The following is a 20,000-nucleotide window of genomic DNA, read 5'->3' as shown; positions in this document are numbered from 1 at the left end:
AAGGTGAGGTCATATAGATAAGGGTTTCACTAATAGGTGTTTATATGGTACTCAGTAGATAAGGGTTTCACTAATAGGTGTATATGGGGTAGGGTATATGGGGTAGGGTAGGGTATGGTAGGGTAGGGTATATGGGGTAGGGTAGGGTATGGTAGGGTAGGGTATATGGGGTAGGGTAGGGTATGGTAGGGTAGGGTATATGGGGTAGGGTAGGGTATGGTAGGGTAGGGTATATGGGGTATGGTAGGGTAGGGTATATGGGGTAGGGTTTCACTAATAGGTGTATATGTAGGTAGGTTGTGTATATGTAGGTGTATATGTAGGGTTTCACTAATAGGTGTATATGTAGGTAGGTTGTGTATATGTAGGTGTATATGTAGGGTTTCACTAATAGGTGTATATGTAGGGTTTCACTAATAGGTGTATATGTAGGTAGGTTGTGTATATGTAGGTGTATATGTAGGGTTTCACTAATAGGTGTATATGTAGGGTTTCACTAATAGGTGTATAGTACTCAGTAGATAAGGGTAGATAAGGGTAGATAAGGGTAGATAAGGGTTTCACTAATAGGTGTATAGTACTCAGTAGATAAGGGTAGATAAGGGTAGATAAGGGTAGATAAGGGTTTCACCAATAGGTGTATAGTACTCAGTAGATAAGGGTAGATAAGGGTAGATAAGGGTTTCACCAATAGGTGTATAGTACTCAGTAGATAAGGGTAGATAAGGGTAGATAAGGGTAGATAAGGGTAGATAAGGGTTTCACTAATAGGTGTTTATGTAACGATTCATTCAACTCAAGTCTATTTATTGTGTTACTGTGTGTTATTACTGTTATTCTATAGATCATCAGCTGTACCCATCAGGTCATCTCTGTGTTATTACTGTTATTCTATAGATCATCAGCTGTACCCATCAGGTCATCTCTGTGTTATTACTGTTATTCTATAGATCATCAGCTGTACCCATCAGGTCATCTCTGTGTTATTACTGTTATTCTATAGATCATCAGCTGTACCCAACAGGTCATCTCTGTGTTATTACTGTTATTCTATAGATCATCAGCTGTACCCATCAGGTCATCTCTGTGTTATTACTGTTATTCTATAGATCATCAGCTGTACCCATCAGGTCATCTCTGTGTTATTACTGTTATTCTATAGATCATCAGCTGTACCCATCAGGTCATCTCTGTGTTATTACTGTTATTCTATAGATCATCAGCTGTACCCATCAGGTCATCTCTGTGTTATTACTGTTATTCTATAGATCATCAGCTGTACCCATCAGGTCATCTCTGTGTTATTACTGTTATTCTATAGATCATCAGCTGTACCCAACAGGTCATCTCTGTGTTATTACTGTTATTCTATAGATCATCAGCTGTACCCATCAGGTCATCTCTGTGTTATTACTGTTATTCTATAGATCATCAGCTGTACCCATCAGGTCATCTCTGTGTTATTACTGTTATTCTATAGATCATCAGCTGTACCCATCAGGTCATCTCTGTGTTATTACTGTTATTCTATAGATCATCAGCTGTACCCATCAGGTCATCTCTGTGTTATTACTGTTATTCTATAGATAAGATCAGCAGCTGTAACCACCGGGTCATCGATGACATCAGAGCCAGACAGCTGTGTTCAGACGTTCGCCGATGCACCTACTATGAGACCTGTGCTACGTATGGACTGAACGTCAACAGGGTCTTCACTGACGGTAATAATAATAATAATAACTAGAACTGCACTCTGTCGATCTAGAATTATCTAGATAATTCTAGATCTAGATCATTTACAGGGTGAAAAACAAAATCATGGGATTAAAAAAAAAGAAAAACAACAAAAAAAAACAAGAGGATCTGGTGGGGTGGGGGGGAGGAGCCAATAAGGATGTCTTTGGTTTTTTACAGCCGTTTAGCTGAATGAAGATGAGGTTCATCCACTAATGGAGGTCAGGCCTGTTGCTGCTGACAGGGTCAACACATTGACCCGTCATGGCTGCCAGTTCCCTCCTGATGACAGGGTCAACACATTGACCCGTCATGGCTGCCAGTTCCCTCCTGATGACAGGGTCAACACATTGACCCGTCATGGCTGCCAGTTCCCTCCTGATGACAGGGTCAACACATTGACTAGTCATGGCTGCCAGTTCCCTCCTGATGACAGGGTCAACACATTGACCCGTCATGGCTGCCAGTTCCCTCCTGCTGACAGGGTCAACACATTGACTAGTCATGGCTGCCAGTTCCCTCCTGCTGACAGGGTCAACACATTGACCCGTCATGGCTGCCAGTTCCCTCCTGATGACAGGGTCAACACATTGACCCGTCATGGCTGCCAGTTCCCTCCTGATGACAGGGTCAACACATTGACCCGTCATGGCTGCCAGTTCCCTCCTGATGACAGGGTCAACACATTGACTAGTCATGGCTGCCAGTTCCCTCCTGATGACAGGGTCAACACATTGACCCGTCATGGCTGCCAGTTCCCTCCTGCTGACAGGGTCAACACATTGACTAGTCATGGCTGCCAGTTCCCTCCTGATGACAGGGTCAACACATTGACCCGTCATGGCTGCCAGTTCCCTCCTGATGACAGGGTCAACACATTGACCAGTCATGGCTGCCAGTTCCCTCCTGCTGACAGGGTCAACACATTGACTAGTCATGGCTGCCAGTTCCCTCCTGATGACAGGGTCAACACATTGACCCGTCATGGCTGCCAGTTCCCTCCTGATGACAGGGTCAACACATTGACTAGTCATGGCTGCCAGTTCCCTCCTGATGACAGGGTCAACACATTGACCCGTCATGGCTGCCAGTTCCCTCCTGATGACAGGGTCAACACATTGACTAGTCATGGCTGCCAGTTCCCTCCTGATGACAGGGTCAACACATTGACCCGTCATGGCTGCCAGTTCCCTCCTGATGACAGGGTCAACACATTGACTAGTCATGGCTGCCAGTTCCCTCCTGATGACAGGGTCAACACATTGACCAGTCATGGCTGCCAGTTCCCTCCTGATGACAGGGTCAACACATTGACCAGTCATGGCTGCCAGTTCCCTCCTGCTGACAGGGTCAACACATTGACCAGTCATGGCTGCCAGTTCCCTCCTGATGACAGGGTCAACACATTGACTAGTCATGGCTGCCAGTTCCCTCCTGATGACAGGGTCAACACATTGACCCGTCATGGCTGCCAGTTCCCTCCTGCTGACAGGGTCAACACATTGATCCGTCATGGCTGCCAGTTCCCTCCTGATGACAGGGTCAACACATTGACCAGTCATGGCTGCCAGTTCCCTCCTGATGACAGGGTCAACACATTGACCAGTCATGGCTGCCAGTTCCCTCCTGATGACAGGGTCAACACATTGACCAGTCATGGCTGCCAGTTCCCTCCTGATGACAGGGTCAACACATTGACCAGTCATGGCTGCCAGTTCCCTCCTGATGACAGGGTCAACACATTGACTAGTCATGGCTGCCAGTTACCTCCTGATGACAGGGTCAACACATTGACTAGTCATGGCTGCCAGTTCCCTCCTGATGTCGTGTTGCTGCTGACAGGGTCAACACATTGACCAGTCATGGCTGCCAGTTCCCTCCTGATGACAGGGTCAACACATCGACCAGTCATGGCTGCCAGTTCCCACCTGATGTTGTGTGGGAGTCCAGTCTGCTCCAGACCGTACTGAATAACTGCTAGCTTACATAATGTATTGAGGCTGGGACTGAAGTCTAAGACATACAGGTCACCTGGTGTGTTCTCTGCTCCAAAGAGGATGATACGATCTCCCAGCATGCAACAGCACATGTTAGACGTCGGAGACGGGCCTTCCCCCTTGGGCTCAACCCTCTTCCAGGAGAAGGTCTCTGGAGTTAATTTCCACACATCATTGAAGGTCTGGTCGTCCTTCCAGCCACTAAATATGTACAGCTCTCCATGGTAGGTAAAGGCTGAATGATTGTATCGTCCTTCAGGATGAAGCTGTGTAGAAGGTGTGTCCAGCCAGTGGTCGGTCTCTGTGTCAAACACTCTGATGGTGGTGTTGTACTGACCCCACTGGTCCCCCCCACCCCCAAATACAAGCATCTTTGCCCCGATGATGGTGGCAGAGTGACAGCATGAATCAGGAGGTGGAGTTCCTCTGGTGTTAATTAAAGACCAGGCCAATGTGGTGGTGTCCAACTTGTAGATGTCATTAGTGGATTTAGTGGGTCCAGTCTGGGGGAATCCTCCATGAATATACATGACCTTCCCCAAGACACAGGCTGAGTGGCAGAACCTCCCCGTTGGAACAGTCCCAGAAACCTGTGGTTTGAACCATCTGTGGGCGTCGACATCAAATGCATGAAGCATGTTGCAGAAAGGAAACCCTCCCCAGAGGTAGACAGTATATTCCATCAGCACAGCTGTGTAGCCGTAGCGCCTGGAGGGAACCTCGAGTTGACGTTCTCTTGTTCCAGACGTCTCTGGGGTCGACTTCCTCCAGCATAAAGACACTGCGTTGAAGACGTGTACTTCAATGTCATCAAATTAGCCAAAACCTATCATTTGAAACTTGATAGTTAAGATTAATTAATTTACAGGTACTTTAAATGCTTAGTATGAGTTATAAAGTACAGCAGCCTTGTGTTCATAAAACAGAAAGATTGGGTATTGGGTAAGACTGACGTTATGTATCTTTCAGGACCTTTCACTGCTTTGTCTCAACCATTACTCTATGGCTCTGGTCTCAGCCACCGTGGTAGATATTTTGACATTTCGTTTTTATTTTATTTTAATGTTGCCACTACTGTTGGAGCAGCCATAAACTACACAGGTTCATCCCGATGTTCTGGGCATCTTTGTAATGTTAGTGTTAGTAAAAAGCAGGTAAAAGAGTAACGTTTGAGGCAGACTAACATCAGTCACTCTACCGTTCACTGTAGTAGAAGAGGGTTCTGAAGTGCGGGTTGAAAACCCGCAGCTATGTCGAGGGAAATACGTAAGCTGCGACCATGAGACCCGTTTCTGAATTGGTCTATATGCAGATCTAGGTGATGATGGAGTCTTCTCCATGTATGGCTATCCAGGGTTTGATGAGGTCAGTGTCGTGACCTTCATATATGGAGACGGCCATCAAGCTTGTAGATCCGTTACTTTAGATGCTTTTGAATTTGAATGCTGAAAACATATGATCTTTGAACTCGACATGTGTTGTTTTCGTCGACTAAAACTATGATGAAAAATATCCGTCGACTACCTTTTTTCTCGGAGGAAAACAAAATGGAAACTAAATAAAAACTAAGCTATGATGACTAAAACTAAGACTAAATATACTGACAATTTCGTCAACAAATAAAAACTATACTAAAATGTTAGGAAGGGACTAGTGGACAAGAGATCCACTAGGAAGGGACTAGTGGACAAGAGATCCACTAGGAAGGGACTAGTGGACAAGAGATCCAGTATCATTTTACACTTGGTTGCATAGCGCGACGTGTTGTGAGCTTATAGATCGGCTATTTTCAGCAAGTGTAAAATCAGTCATTACGACGGCATCAAGGCCCGCCAAAATATATTTTAGTCGACTAAATCCACTGTAGATTTAGTCGACTAAAATCTTGTGATATTTAGTCGACTGAAACTAGATTAAAACTAAACTAAAACATTCCAGGTGACTAAAATGTGACTAAAACTAAATTAAAACTATTCAAGAGACTAATGACTAAAACTAAAATCAAAATGTTGCAGCCTAAAACAACAGTGTTTTTAAGGAAGGTGTTGTGTTTTCAGCCGCGCAGAAGATCCTGACGGCCAAGAAGCAAGCAGCTCTGCTGGCCGCCTGTCAATCACTGCCCAACTCCCCCTCCCACTCTGGAGAGTCCACCCCCGTGTCAGGAGGCGTTCCTGGTCAGGTAATCAATCAATTAATCAATCAATCAATCAATCAATTAACACATTTATTGCCCGGGGTTATTTAATCCATTAATAAAATGTGCCCAGTGATATATATATAAACACGGAGCACTTTTACCGACGGACCGGATGTTGTTCCGGATGTGGCTGTAGCAGCTAGATGTAGCCAAAACACTCTAGAGGCGATCAACAACAACGGGAGGTATGGCGACTAGCGACTGGACAGCGGGGGCCCGTCTAACACATAACCTTTTTTTATAATTAGACAGGATGATTTAGATCGCGAGTTATTAACGTTTTAAGATTTCCGTTGTCGTCGGCTAAACAGGGGGGGAACATTTTCGATGCAACATCGAGGATTGCGCACCAAGCCTTCCCAGGCTGTGGAGCGATGCGACCGGTTTTGATATCATTAATCTCCGTCGTTTTTTATCAATCTCCGTCTCGGGCACCAGACCGTACGAAGTACCCGGATGGACATCTCCGTCCTGGGCCCCCAACCTGTTAACCCATTTTGGGCGGGAACCCCTTTTGGTGTTAGCATCATGTTATGCTTTAGCTATTGAAAAATAGCAGATCTACAAGCTCATAGCGCTTGTAGGTCTGCTATTTTTGAAAAATCGAAGAACGACTGACATAGAAACATAGCTTTTTCAGAAAACTGTCAGGATGTAGAAGACATTTTTAGAATCTGATCTCAGGTCAAAATGGGTTAATCATCTGTCTGTATGTGTGTCCGTCCGTCCGTCCGGGCGGTCGGTAACCAGAACATTCACCCCAAAACACGCTCGCCCTCACTTTCTGAGCAGAACAGAGACTCAGGGATATTTATATCCCTGAGTTAAACAGGTAGGTTGCTGTGTTGTCCTACAGGGTTTTTTATGACTTAAACCACTTTATTTGAAAACCGCTACATAAAGAAATGGCCTGTGAGGAACGCTGACGGGGGGGTGGGGGGGGGGGGGATGGGTCTGAGCGTCTGAAGCGGACTTGAGTGAACTCAGGCGAGCAAGTCTCTGTTGACTGACCAACAGCCTTTACACTGCTGAATGAACAACCTGTCCCCCGCCCCCCCATCCCCGAGCCCCCTCTATAGTATTAAAAGCTTACTGAAAATGGACTTGGTCTTGCACTGAACGTTGGACTTTGCACTATTACACTGAACGTTGGACTTTGCACTATTACACTGAACGTTGGACTTTGCACTATTACACTGAACGTTGGACTTTGCACTATTACACTGAACGTTGGACTTTGCACTATTACACTGAACGTTGGACTTTGCACTATTGCACTGTGGGTTATTGTACAGTATGGTTATGTATTTGTATGCCAGTGGTGAAGCTCTAAACTGAATTTCGTTGTTTCATGCAAGCAATGACAATAAAGATCTATCTATCTATCTATCTCTGCACCGTTCTGAAAGCACTTCCAGAGAACAGTCTCTGCACCGTTACATTCTAAAAGCACTTCCAGAGAACAGTCTCTGCACCGTTACATTCTAAAAGCACTTCCAGAGAACAGTCTCTGCACCGTTACATTCTAAAAGCACTTCCAGAGAACAGTCTCTGCACCGTTACATTCTAAAAGCACTTCCAGAGAACAGTCTCTGCACCGTTACATTCTAAAAGCACTTCCAGAGAACAGTCTCTGCACCGTTACATTCTAAAAGCACTTCCAGAGAACATTCTCTGCACCGTTACATTCTAAAAGAACTTCCAGAGAACAGTCTCTGCACCGTTACATTCTAAAAGCACTTCCAGATAAATACATATTTGAGCTTTGGGCAGGCAGAGTAAAGTGCCTGGCCAGCGTAAATGCCCAGTGTAAATGCCCAGCGTAAATGCCCAGTGCACATTGGGTTAGGGTTAGGGTTAGGGTTAGGCTTAACCCTAACCCTAACCCTAACCCTAACCCTAACCCAGTGTAAATGCCCAGAGTGCACATTGACGGCAAGCTGCTGGAGTTTTACCAAAGCCGCTGCTCCCGCCATAAACAACTAAACACATAAACACCAAAGCCTGTGAAGCCGTATATAAGCTTGACTCCAAAAAATAATCCACGTCCACATCGCTTGTAGTTTAACTTTTTACTTGACAAAAAGGTGTACAGAACAAACAACATGTGATACAAAAAAGGTGTTCAAAAACGATTCTGAAATGGTTTCTGAAGTGGCTTAATATTTCCAACGTGGGTTAGTATTTTCCAAAGTGGGTCAAAAAACTGTAGCTGCTCTCAGGCTTCCAGCTCTGAACTAACTACAAACCTGCTGGACACAGCTGCTGGTAATGCACACTGAATTAACTGGCTTACTGGCTTCTACTCCAATAGGCTGAATTCTTAATTGCTCTATTAACTCAGTTAGACTCTAAGCTGCACAACATGTGTAATCAAGAAATGTCCTTCAATATAGTACACACAATGAAATAACTCAAATACTCTAATAAAGACATTTTCTGTTCTAAATATGGCTCTCACAACTTACAGGCCGTACAGTAGCTCTCTATAAACACCTACAGGCCGTACAGTAGCTCTCTATAAACACATGGACACCTACAGGCCGTACAGTAGCTCTCTATAAACACATGGACACCTACAGGTCGTACAGTAGCTCTCTATAAACACATGAACACCTACAGGCCGTACAGTAGCTCTCTATAAACACATGGACACCTACAGGCCGTACAGTAGCTCTCTATAAACACATGAACACCTACAGGCCGTACAGTAGCTCTCTATAAACACATGGACACCTACAGGTCGTACAGTAGCTCTCTATAAACACCTACAGGTCGTACAGTAGCTCTCTATAAACACATGGACACCTACAGGCCGTACAGTAGCTCTCTATAAACACATGGACACCTACAGGCCGTACAGTAGCTCTCTATAAACACATGGACACCTACAGGCCGTACAGTAGCTCTCTATAAACACATGAACACCTACAGGCTGTACAGTAGCTCTCTATAAACACCTACAGGTCGTACAGTAGCTCTCTATAAACACCTACAGGCCGTACAGTAGCTCTCTATAAACACCTACAGGCCGTACAGTAGCTCTCTATAAACACATGGACACCTACAGGCCGTACAGTAGCTCTCTATAAACACCTACAGGTCGTACAGTAGCTCTCTATAAACACATGAACACCTACAGGTCGTACAGTAGCTCTCTATAAACACCTACAGGCTGTACAGTAGCTCTCTATAAACACCTACAGGCTGTACAGTAGCTCTCTATAAACACATGGACACCTACAGGCCGTACAGTAGCTCTCTATAAACACCTACAGGCTGTACAGTAGCTCTCTATAAACACCTACAGGCTGTACAGTAGCTCTCTATAAACACCTACAGGTCGTACAGTAGCTCTCTATAAACACCTACAGGCTGTACAGTAGCTCTCTATAAACACCTACAGGTCGTACAGTAGCTCTCTATAAACACCTACAGGTCGTACAGTAGCTCTCTATAAACACCTACAGGCTGTACAGTAGCTCTCTATAAACACCTACAGGCCGTACAGTAGCTCTCTATAAACACCTACAGGCTGTACAGTAGCTCTCTATAAACACCTACAGGCCGTACAGTAGCTCTCTATAAACACCTACAGGCCGTACAGTAGCTCTCTATAAACACATGAACACCTACAGGTCGTACAGTAGCTCTCTATAAACACATGGACACCTACAGGCCGTACAGTAGCTCTCTATAAACACATGAACACCTACAGGCCGTACAGTAGCTCTCTATAAACACATGAACACCTACAGGCCGTACAGTAGCTCTCTATAAACACCTACAGGTCGTACAGTAGCTCTCTATAAACACCTACAGGCCGTACAGTAGCTCTCTATAAACACCTACAGGTCGTACAGTAGCTCTCTATAAACACCTACAGGCCGTACAGTAGCTCTCTATAAACACCTACAGGCCGTACAGTAGCTCTCTATAAACACCTACAGGCCGTACAGTAGCTCTCTATAAACACCTACAGGCCGTACAGTAGCTCTCTATAAACACATGAACACCTACAGGCCGTACAGTAGCTCTCTATAAACACATGGACACCTACAGGCCGTACAGTAGCTCTCTATAAACACATGAACACCTACAGGCCGTACAGTAGCTCTCTATAAACACCTACAGGCCGTACAGTAGCTCTCTATAAACACATGAACACCTACAGGCCGTACAGTAGCTCTCTATAAACACATGGACACCTACAGGCCGTACAGTAGCTCTCTATAAACACCTACAGGCCGTACAGTAGCTCTCTATAAACACATGAACACCTACAGGCCGTACAGTAGCTCTCTCCTCTTATCGTCCCCTGGAAGAACTGACATGATGGAGAACTCTGTGATTTGGGAAGAGATTTAGTAGTTTTCAGTAGTCTCTCTCTCTCTCTCTCTCCCCTCCAGAGTAATGGAGGTCAGAGCAGTGACTACAGCTCGTCTTTACCGTCCACTCCGGTCATCGCTCACAGAGAGATCTGCAGCAGGACGGTGAGAGGGGGAGGAGGGGGAGGGGACAGCCCCACCCTCCCCGGGGGTGGTCCTCCAGGGGGTCCCGGGGGTCCCGCTGCCCGCAGCGCTACTCGAAGACGCACCTCCAGATTCACAGTATGTGCTGTTTTACTACACTATATACACTGTTCACTAGTAAACACTAGTAAACACTAACCCTATACACTGTTCTTTACTACACTATATACACTGTTCACTAGTAAACACTAACCCTATACACTGTTCTTTACTACACTATATACACTGTTCACTAGTAAACACTAGTTTAACACTAACCCTATACACTGTTCTTTACTACACTATATACACTGTTCACTAGTAAACACTAGTAAACACTAACCCTATACACTGTTCTTTACTACACTATATACACTGTTCACTAGTAAACACTAGTAAACACTAACCCTATACACTGTTCTTTACTACACTATATACACTGTTCACTAGTAAACACTAGTTTAACACTAACCCTATACACTGTTCTTTACTACACTATATACACTGTTCACTAGTAAACACTAGTAAACACTAACCCTATACACTGTTCTTTACTACACTATATACACTGTTCACTAGTAAACACTAGTAAACACTAACCCTATACACTGTTCTTTACTACACTATATACACTGTTCACTAGTAAACACTAGTAAACACGAACCCTATACACTGTTATTTACTACACTATATACACTGTTCACTAGTAAACACTAGTAAACACTAACCCTATACACTGTTCTTTACTACACTATATACACTGTTCACTAGTAAACACTAACCCTATACACTGTTCTTTACTACACTATATACACTGTTCACTAGTAAACACTAACCCTATACACTGTTATTTACTACACTATATACACTGTTCACTAGTAAACACTAGTTTAACACTAACCCTATACACTGTTCTTTACTACACTATATACACTGTTCACTAGTAAACACTAGTAAACACTAACCCTATACACTGTTCTTTACTACACTATATACACTGTTCACTAGTAAACACTAGTAAACACTAACCCTATACACTGTTCTTTACTACACTAATACACTGTTCACTAGTAAACACTAGTAAACACTAACCCTATACACTGTTCTTTACTACACTATATACACTGTTCACTAGTAAACACTAGTTTAACACTAACCCTATACACTGTTCTTTACTAAACTATATACACTGTTCACTAGTAAACACTAGTAAACACTAACCCTATACACTGTTCTTTACTACACTATATACACTATTCACTAGTAAACACTAGTAAACACTAACCCTATACACTGTTCTTTACTACACTATATACACTGTTCACTAGTAAACATTAGTTTAACACTAACCCTATACACTGTTCTTTACTACACTATATACACTGTTCACTAGTAAACACTAGTAAACACTAACCCTATACACTGTTCTTTACTACACTATATACACTGTTCACTAGTAAACACTAGTAAACACTAACCCTATACACTGTTCTTTACTACACTATATACACTGTTCACTAGTAAACATTTGTAAACACTAACCCTATACACTGTTCTTTACTACACTATATACACTGTTCACTAGTAAACACTAGTTTAACACTAACCCTATACACTGTTCTTTACTACACTATATACACTGTTCACTAGTAAACACTAGTAAACACTAACCCTATACACTGTTCTTTACTACACTATATACACTGTTCACTAGTAAACACTAGTTTAACACTAACCCTATACACTGTTCTTTACTACACTATATACACTGTTCACTAGTAAACACTAGTAAACACTAACCCTATACACTGTTCTTTACTACACTATATACACTGTTCACTAGTAAACACTAGTAAACACTAGTAAACACTAGTAAACACTATATAACACTGTTCTATCACTCACTGTGTTTGTGTAGACTGTAGAGCAGTGGGGTCCGGGGGACCCCCATGGGGTCCTTGAGGTTCAGTTCAGAACCAGTTTCTAGTCCATGAGCCAGACCTCCAAAATTGGAACGTTAATTCTGAATTGAGTGAATGTGTGAAAACCGGTCTGGTGGAAAAGGCATGTTTTGTCTCTCTGTCTGTCCGTCCGACAGGGTCGTAGAGGCAGTGACACGAACAGGAGGAGTCTAGACTGTAAGGGTGACCTCAGTGACCTGGGCAGCGGGCGCTCCATCCCCATGAAGCAGGTGAGTCTAGACTGTAAGGGTGACCTCAGTGACCTGGGCAGCAGGCGCTCCATCCCCATGAAGCAGGTGAGTCTAGACTGTAAGGGTGACCTCAGTGACCTGGGCAGCAGGCGCTCCGTCCCCATGAAGCAGGTGAGTCTAGACTGTAAGGGTGACCTCAGTGACCTGGGCAGCGGGCGCTCCATCCCCATGAAGCAGGTGAGTCTAGACTGTAAGGGTGACCTCAGTGACCTGGGCAGCAGGCGCTCCATCCCCCTGAAGCAGGTGAGTCTAGACTGTAAGGGTGACCTCAGTGACCTGGGCAGCGGGCGCTCCGTCCCCCTGAAGCAGGTGAGTCTAGACTGTAAGGGTGACCTCAGTGACCTGGGCAGCAGGCGCTCCGTCCCCATGAAGCAGGTGAGTCTAGACTGTAAGGGTGACCTCAGTGACCTGGGCAGCGGGCGCTCCGTCCCCATGAAGCAGGTACGACTGGCTCCAGAGAAACCCTGTTCTGGTTACAGTTTACAACGTAGGCATTTAGCAGATGCTGTTAATCCAGAGCCATTTACAGACAGTAAGGAAAGTAAACATGAGGTATATCAGAATGCATAGAGGCAGTTGATGGTGACGTTTAAGGTTTACCAACAATCCCAGATTACTACGTCTCAGTAATCTAGGATCATTGATAAACCAATAACCTGCCGTCAGTCTAGACTAGTCTAAACTAGTCTAAACTAGTCTAAACTAGTCTAATCTAGTCTAATCTAGTCTAATCTAGTGTAATCTAGGATCATTGATAAACCAAGAACCTGCAGTCAGTCTAGACAAGTCTAAACTAGTATAATCTAGTCTAAACTAGTCTAATCTAGTCTAATCTAGTCTAAACTAGTCTAATCTAGTCTAAACTAGTCTAATCTAGTCTAATCTAGGATCATTGATAAACCAAGAACCGTCAGTCTTAACCAGGGGTCAGGGGGTCAGGGGTCAGGGGGTCAGGGGTCAGGGGTGTTCAACACAGGGATCTGGGACAGGTCTTTTTTAGCGGCCACATGGATGTTTCACATCAACCTGCAGGTCCTAATGGAGTAAATGTTGTTCTCTCACCACCAGGGTCCGCTGTTGAAGCGCAGTGGAAGCTCCCTCAACAAGGAGTGGAAGAAGAAGTATGTGACGCTGTGCAACAATGGCGTTCTGTCCTACTACTCAAGTCTCAACGTGAGTTTTGATTGATTGATTGATTGATGTATTTATTAACAGTTTGCAGAATTACAGTATATTTCAAGCACAACTCAATACAAAGACTGTTAACTGTGAGTGGACTTTTTAGCAAAAGGCCGATGCACACCTCAAGGCTATTGACAGGTGTTGTTTAGTTATAATGGTTGTAACGTGTCTCCTTGGCTCCAGGACTATGTTGTTTAGTTATAATGGTTGTAACTTGTCTCCTTGGCTCCAGGACTATGTTGTTTACTTATAATGGTTGTAACTTGTCTCCTTGGCTCCAGGACTATGTTGTTTAGTTATAATGGTTGTAACTTGTCTCCTTGGCTCCAGGACTATGTTGTTTACTTATAATGGTTGTAACTTGTCTCCTTGGCTCCAGGACTATGGTGGTTGGTTATAATGGTTGTAACTTGTCTCCTTGGCTCCAGGACTATGGTGGTTGGTTATAATGGTTGTAACTTGTCTCCTTGGCTCCAGGACTATGGTGGTTGGTTATAATGGTTGTAACTTGTCTCCTTGGCTCCAGGACTATGGTGTTTAGTTATAATGGTTGTAACTTGTCTCCTTGGCTCCAGGACTACATGCAGGAGGCTCCAGGGAAGGAGATGGACCTTCTCAGAGTGACGGTGAAGGTTCCGGGGAAGCGCCCGCCCCGTGCGGCCGCGGCAGCGTGCGGACCTCCTCACCCCGCGGGACTCAACGGTCTGGTCACAGACCCCCACCACGGAGCGGAGGGAACCAGCCCAGGTCAGACACACTGACCACTGTACTGTACCACGCTGTCTGTGTTTTACACTGACCACTGTACTGTACCACGCTGTCTGTGTTTTACACTGACCACTGTACTGTACCACGCTGTCTGTGTTTTACACTGACCACTGTACTGTACGGAGTGTACGCTTTCTGTCGTTTACATCCAACTAACCTCGCGTCACCAGACTTTCTAACCTGACTCCACTGTTACGTTCTTAGCTTACGCATGTTTCATGTCTACTTTTTATGTATGTGATGTATCGCCATGCTTTTTGTTCTTGCTTAATGTAAATCGCTCTGGATTAAGAGCGTCTGATAAATGCCTAAATTGTAAATTGTAAATTGCTTCAATCTCGTGATCCTGATCTCGTGATCCCGCCTCTAGCGGCCGCATATCTCCCTCTAGCGGCCCCATATCTCCTCTAGCGGCCGCATATCTCCCTCTAGCGGCCGCATATCTCCCTCTAGCGGCCGCATATCTCCCTCTAGCGGCCGCATATCTCCCTCTAGCGGCCGCATATCTCCCTCTAGCGGCCCCATATCTCCCTCTAGCGGCCGCATATCTCCTCTAGCGGCCGCATATCTCCCTCTAGCGGCCGCATATCTCCCTCTAGCGGCCGCATATCTCCCTCTAGCGGTCCCATATCTCCTCTAGCGGCCGCATATCTCCCTCTAGCGGCCGCATATCTCCTCTAGCGGCCGCATATCTCCCTCTAGCGGCCCCATATCTCCTCTAGCGGCCGCATATCTCCTCTAGCGGCCCCATATCTCCCTCTAGCGGCCGCATATCTCCTCTAGCGGCCACATATCTCCCTCTAGCGGCCGCATATCTCCCTCTAGCGGCCGCATATCTCCTCTAGCGGCCGCATATCTCCTCTAGCGGCCCCATATCTCCTCTAGCGGCCGCATATCTCCTCTAGCGGCCCCATATCTCCCTCTAGCGGCCGCATATCTCCCTCTAGCGGCCGCATATCTCCTCTAGCGGCCGCATATCTCCTCTAGCGGCCGCATATCTCCCTCTAGCGGCCCCATATATCCCTCTAGCGGCCGCATATCTCCTCTAGCGGCCGCATATCTCCTCTAGCGGCCGCATATCTCCTCTAGCGGCCGCATATCTCCCTCTAGCGGCCGCATATCTCCTCTAGCGGCCGCATATCTCCCTCTAGCGGCCGCATATCTCCCTCTAGCGGCCGCATATCTCCTCTAGCGGCCGCATATCTCCTCTAGCGGCCGCATATCTCCCTCTAGCGGCCGCATATCTCCTCTAGCGGCCGCATATCTCCTCTAGCGGCCGCATATCTCCTCTAGCGGCCACATATCTCCTCTAGCGGCCGCATATCTCCTCTAGCGGCCGCATATCTCCTCTAGCGGCCGCATATCTCCCTCTAGCGGCCGCATATCTCCTCTAGCGGCCGCATATCTCCTCTAGCGGCCGCATATCTCCCTCTAGTGGCCGCATATCTCCCTGCCTCTAGCAGCCGCATATCTCCCTCTAGCGGCCGCATATCTCCCTGCCTCTAGCGGCCGTATATCTCCCTCTAGCGGCCGCATATCTCCTCTAGCGGCCGCATATCTCCTCTAGCGGCCTCATATCTCCCTCTAGTGGCCGCATATCTCCCTGCCTCTAGCAGCCGCATATCTCCCTCTAGCGGCCGCATATCTCCTCTAGCGGCCGCATATCTCCTCTAGCGGCCCCATATCTCCCTCTAGCGGCCCCATATCTCCTCTAGCGGCCGCATATCTCCCTCTAGCGGCCGCATATCTCCTCTAGCGGCCCCATATCTCCTCTAGCGGCCGCATATCTCCTCTAGCGGCCGCATATCTCCTCTAGCGGCCGCATATCTCCTCTAGCGGCCGCATATCTCCTCTAGCGGCCGCATATCTCCTCTAGCGGCCGCATATCTCCCTCTAGCGGCCGCATATCTCCTCTAGCGGCCGCATATCTCCTCTAGCGGCCGCATATCTCCTCTAGCGTCCGCATATCTCCCTCTAGCGGCCCCATATCTCCCTCTAGTGGCCGCATATCTCCTCTAGCGGCCGCATATCTCCTCTAGCGGCCGCATATCTCCCTCTAGCGGCCGCATATCTCCCTCTAGCGGCCGCATATCTCCCTCTAGCGGCCGCATATCTCCCTCTAGCGGCCGCATATCTCCTCTAGCGGCCGCATATCTCCTCTAGCGGCCGCATATCTCCCTCTAGCGGCCGCATATCTCCCTCTAGCGGCCGCATATCTCCTCTAGCGGCCGCATATCTCCCTCTAGCGGCCGCATATCTCCTCTAGCGGCCGCATATCTCCTCTAGCGGCCGCATATCTCCTCTAGCGGCCGCATATCTCCCTCTAGCGGCCGCATATCTCCTCTAGCGGCCGCATATCTCCCTCTAGCGGCCCCATATCTCCCTCTAGCGGCCGCATATCTCCTCTAGCGGCCGCATATCTCCTCTAGCGGCCGCATATCTCCCTCTAGCGGCCCCATATCTCCCTCTAGTGGCCGCATATCTCCTCTAGCGGCCGCATATCTCCTCTAGCGGCCGCATATCTCCTCTAGCGGCCGCATATCTCCCTCTAGCGGCCGCATATCTCCCTCTAGCGGCCCCATATCTCCCTCTAGCGGCCGCATATCTCCTCTAGCGGCCGCATATCTCCTCTAGCGGCCGCATATCTCCCTCTAGCGGCCCCATATCTCCCTCTAGTGGCCGCATATCTCCTCTAGCGGCCGCATATCTCCTCTAGCGGCCGCATATCTCCTCTAGCGGCCGCATATCTCCCTCTAGCGGCCCCATATCTCCCTCTAGCGGCCCCATATCTCCCTCTAGCGGCCGCATATCTCCCTCTAGCGGCCGCATATCTGCCTCTAGCGGCCGCATATCTCCCTGGTCAGAAATGGCTCGGAGTGCATCGCCTCTGCCCGAGAGGGACCAGATGGGAGCAGGAGGAGGAACTCACTGCTGCCACCAGCTGGCGGAGTCAGGTTACAGACTTTCCACCTCGGAGGAAAGCCTGGTCTGTGCTACTAAACGCTGTGTGAACCAACCTAGGAGGAAAGCCTGGTCTGTGTTACTAAACGCTGTGTGAACCAACCTAGGAGGAAAGCCTGGTCTGTGCTACTAAACGCTGTGTGAACCAACCTAGGAGGAAAGCCTGGTCTGTGCTACTAAACGCCGTGTGAACCAACCTAGGAGGAAAGCCTGGTCTGTGTTACTAAACGCTGTGTGAACCAACCTAGGAGGAAAGCCTGGTCTGTGTTACTAAACGCTGTGTGAACCAACCTAGGAGGAAAGCCTGGTCTGTGCTACTAAACGCCGTGTGAACCAACCTAGGAGGAAAGCCTGGTCTGTGCTACTAAACGCTGTGTGAACCAACCTAGGAGGAAAGCCTGGTCTGTGTTACTAAACGCCGTGTGAACCAACCTAGGAGGTCTGTGTTACTAAACGCCGTGTGAACCAACCTAGGTGGGCTTTAGACCGGATGATAGAAACTCTGCGTCACTTTGGTTTGTTGAGAGACAGAAAATGAAAACGACAAGTTGGTTGGTGGACACATTAAAACCATAAAGCTGTCTATATAAGTTATTTTAATATAATGTACTTTCTTTCTGTATTATACAAGTAAGACGCGGGAACGCGAGAAGCGAACGCAGCTGTTGTGGCAGTCTGACACACACACACACACACACACACACACACACACACACACACACACAGATTTTTGTACCCTTTTTTAAGTTTAAGACAGACAGACATGTTCTGCTGGGTCTCATAGTAAAGGTTCACTGGCGTTCGCAATGAGGAGCTACAGTTTGTAACTGAGTGAAAGTGAGAGCATCACTGTGCCATATCTGATTAATATTGTCCTTTAGTGTTAATCGAGGTCTCTGAGTATAATGTATTAATATCTGATTAATATTGTCCTTTAGTGTTAATCGAGGTCTCTGAGTATAATGTATTAATATCTGATTAATATTGTCCTATAGTGTTAATCGAGGTCTCTGAGTATAATGTATTACATTAAATGTTAAATGTCCCTGTGATTGTTAAGATATTGATTAGCATATTCATGCATGAATTCCGCCCTAGCCGTGTTTTACCGAATTCTATTGATAATGTGTATATTTACCCAAAGAATAATAATAAAAAGGTAGGCGGGCCTTGCGCTGGTTCTGCACAATGCGGATGTCATGTCATGTCAACACTGGAACTTACTTTTCACAGCATCTAGAACAGAAAAGAGAAAAAATAAACTTTTCCGGGCGATCATCTAGACGTCTGCTGGCCCATAGTGGCCGGCCGGTGTATTGGCCTCTTGGAGAACTGTGTTCCAAATCCCTCGTGGAACATTTAAGCGGTACACATTATTGCAGCGTTGAACTTTAATACTTTGTCTCTGTGTCACCAGACTCCGCCTTCGAGAGCGTGTCCATCTCCTCGTCCAATAGGGACACGACGTCCGTCTCTCCGTCGACGTACAGGAAGAAGACCCGAAGAAAGAAGAGTCTGAACCAGAAAGGAGACGCTACGATAGATGGTAGAGCCTAATAGATGTTAACACATTGTGTGCACACAATGTGCACACAATGCACACAATGCACACAACACTTTAAAAACAAATAACTCACTTTCACACTGAAACACGGCGCCGCTGCACCTCAATTTAGTGCTGCTTTTTTTTTCTCTCTTTTTTTTCTGTCAGACTTTTGTCGGACTTCGGGCTTAACATTATGGTAATTTTTAGGGTCGGGCCGAGCCTCGGGCCGACCCAGTTAGGGTAGGGTCGGGCCGGACCATAATTTTTGGGCCTGTTGAGAACTTTACTATTGATCACTATTGATCACTATTGATCACTTCAGTCTCACTATTATTATATTAGTATGAACCAAAAGGGAGACGTTACTATTGATCACTATTGATCACTTTTGATCACTATTGATCACTATTGATCACTTCACTCTGACTATTATTATATTAGTCTGAACCAGAAGGGAGACGTTGCTATTGATCACTATTGATCACTTTTGATCACTATTGATCACTATTGATCACTTCACTCTGACTATTATTATATTAGTCTGAACCAGAAGGGAGACGTTGCTATTGATCACTATTGATCACTTTTGATCACTTTTGATCACTATTGATCACTATTGATCACTTCACTCTGACTATTATTATATTAGTCTGAACCAGAAGGTAGACGTTACTATTGATCACTATTGATCACTTCACTCTGACTATTATTATATTAGTCTGAACCAGAAGGGAGACGTTACTATTGATCACTATTGATCACTTCATTCTGACTATTATTATATTAGTCTGAACCAGAAGGTAGACGTTACTATTGATCACTATTGATCACTTCATTCTGACTATTATTATATTAGTCTGAACCAGAAGGGAGACGTTACTATTGATCACTA

General features: G+C 46.1%; 1 protein-coding gene across 1 annotated transcript in view; it reads left to right on the top strand.

Moving 5' to 3' along the window:
* Nucleotides 1-20,000, top strand: part of LOC306928753 (arf-GAP with GTPase, ANK repeat and PH domain-containing protein 2-like) — a gene marked incomplete at its 3' end in the record, with an annotated part of 34,199 nt that overhangs the window by 2,000 nt on the left and 12,199 nt on the right. Inside the window, exons 3-9 of the mRNA XM_079509025.1 lie at nt 1,587-1,721; nt 5,789-5,910; nt 10,338-10,538; nt 12,538-12,630; nt 13,720-13,824; nt 14,409-14,580; nt 18,980-19,108. Coding sequence (XP_079365151.1) covers nt 1,587-1,721; nt 5,789-5,910; nt 10,338-10,538; nt 12,538-12,630; nt 13,720-13,824; nt 14,409-14,580; nt 18,980-19,108 — 957 coding nt within the window. The remainder of the gene's footprint in view (nt 1-1,586; nt 1,722-5,788; nt 5,911-10,337; nt 10,539-12,537; nt 12,631-13,719; nt 13,825-14,408; nt 14,581-18,979; nt 19,109-20,000) is intronic.

Source organism: Electrona antarctica (assembly GCF_951216825.1).
Source record: "Electrona antarctica genome assembly, chromosome: 8".
In the NCBI taxonomy this organism is placed as follows: domain Eukaryota; kingdom Metazoa; phylum Chordata; class Actinopteri; order Myctophiformes; family Myctophidae; genus Electrona; species Electrona antarctica.
The sequence above is the reverse complement of the archived record's forward strand: the minus strand, read 5'-3'. Positions and strand labels throughout refer to the sequence as shown.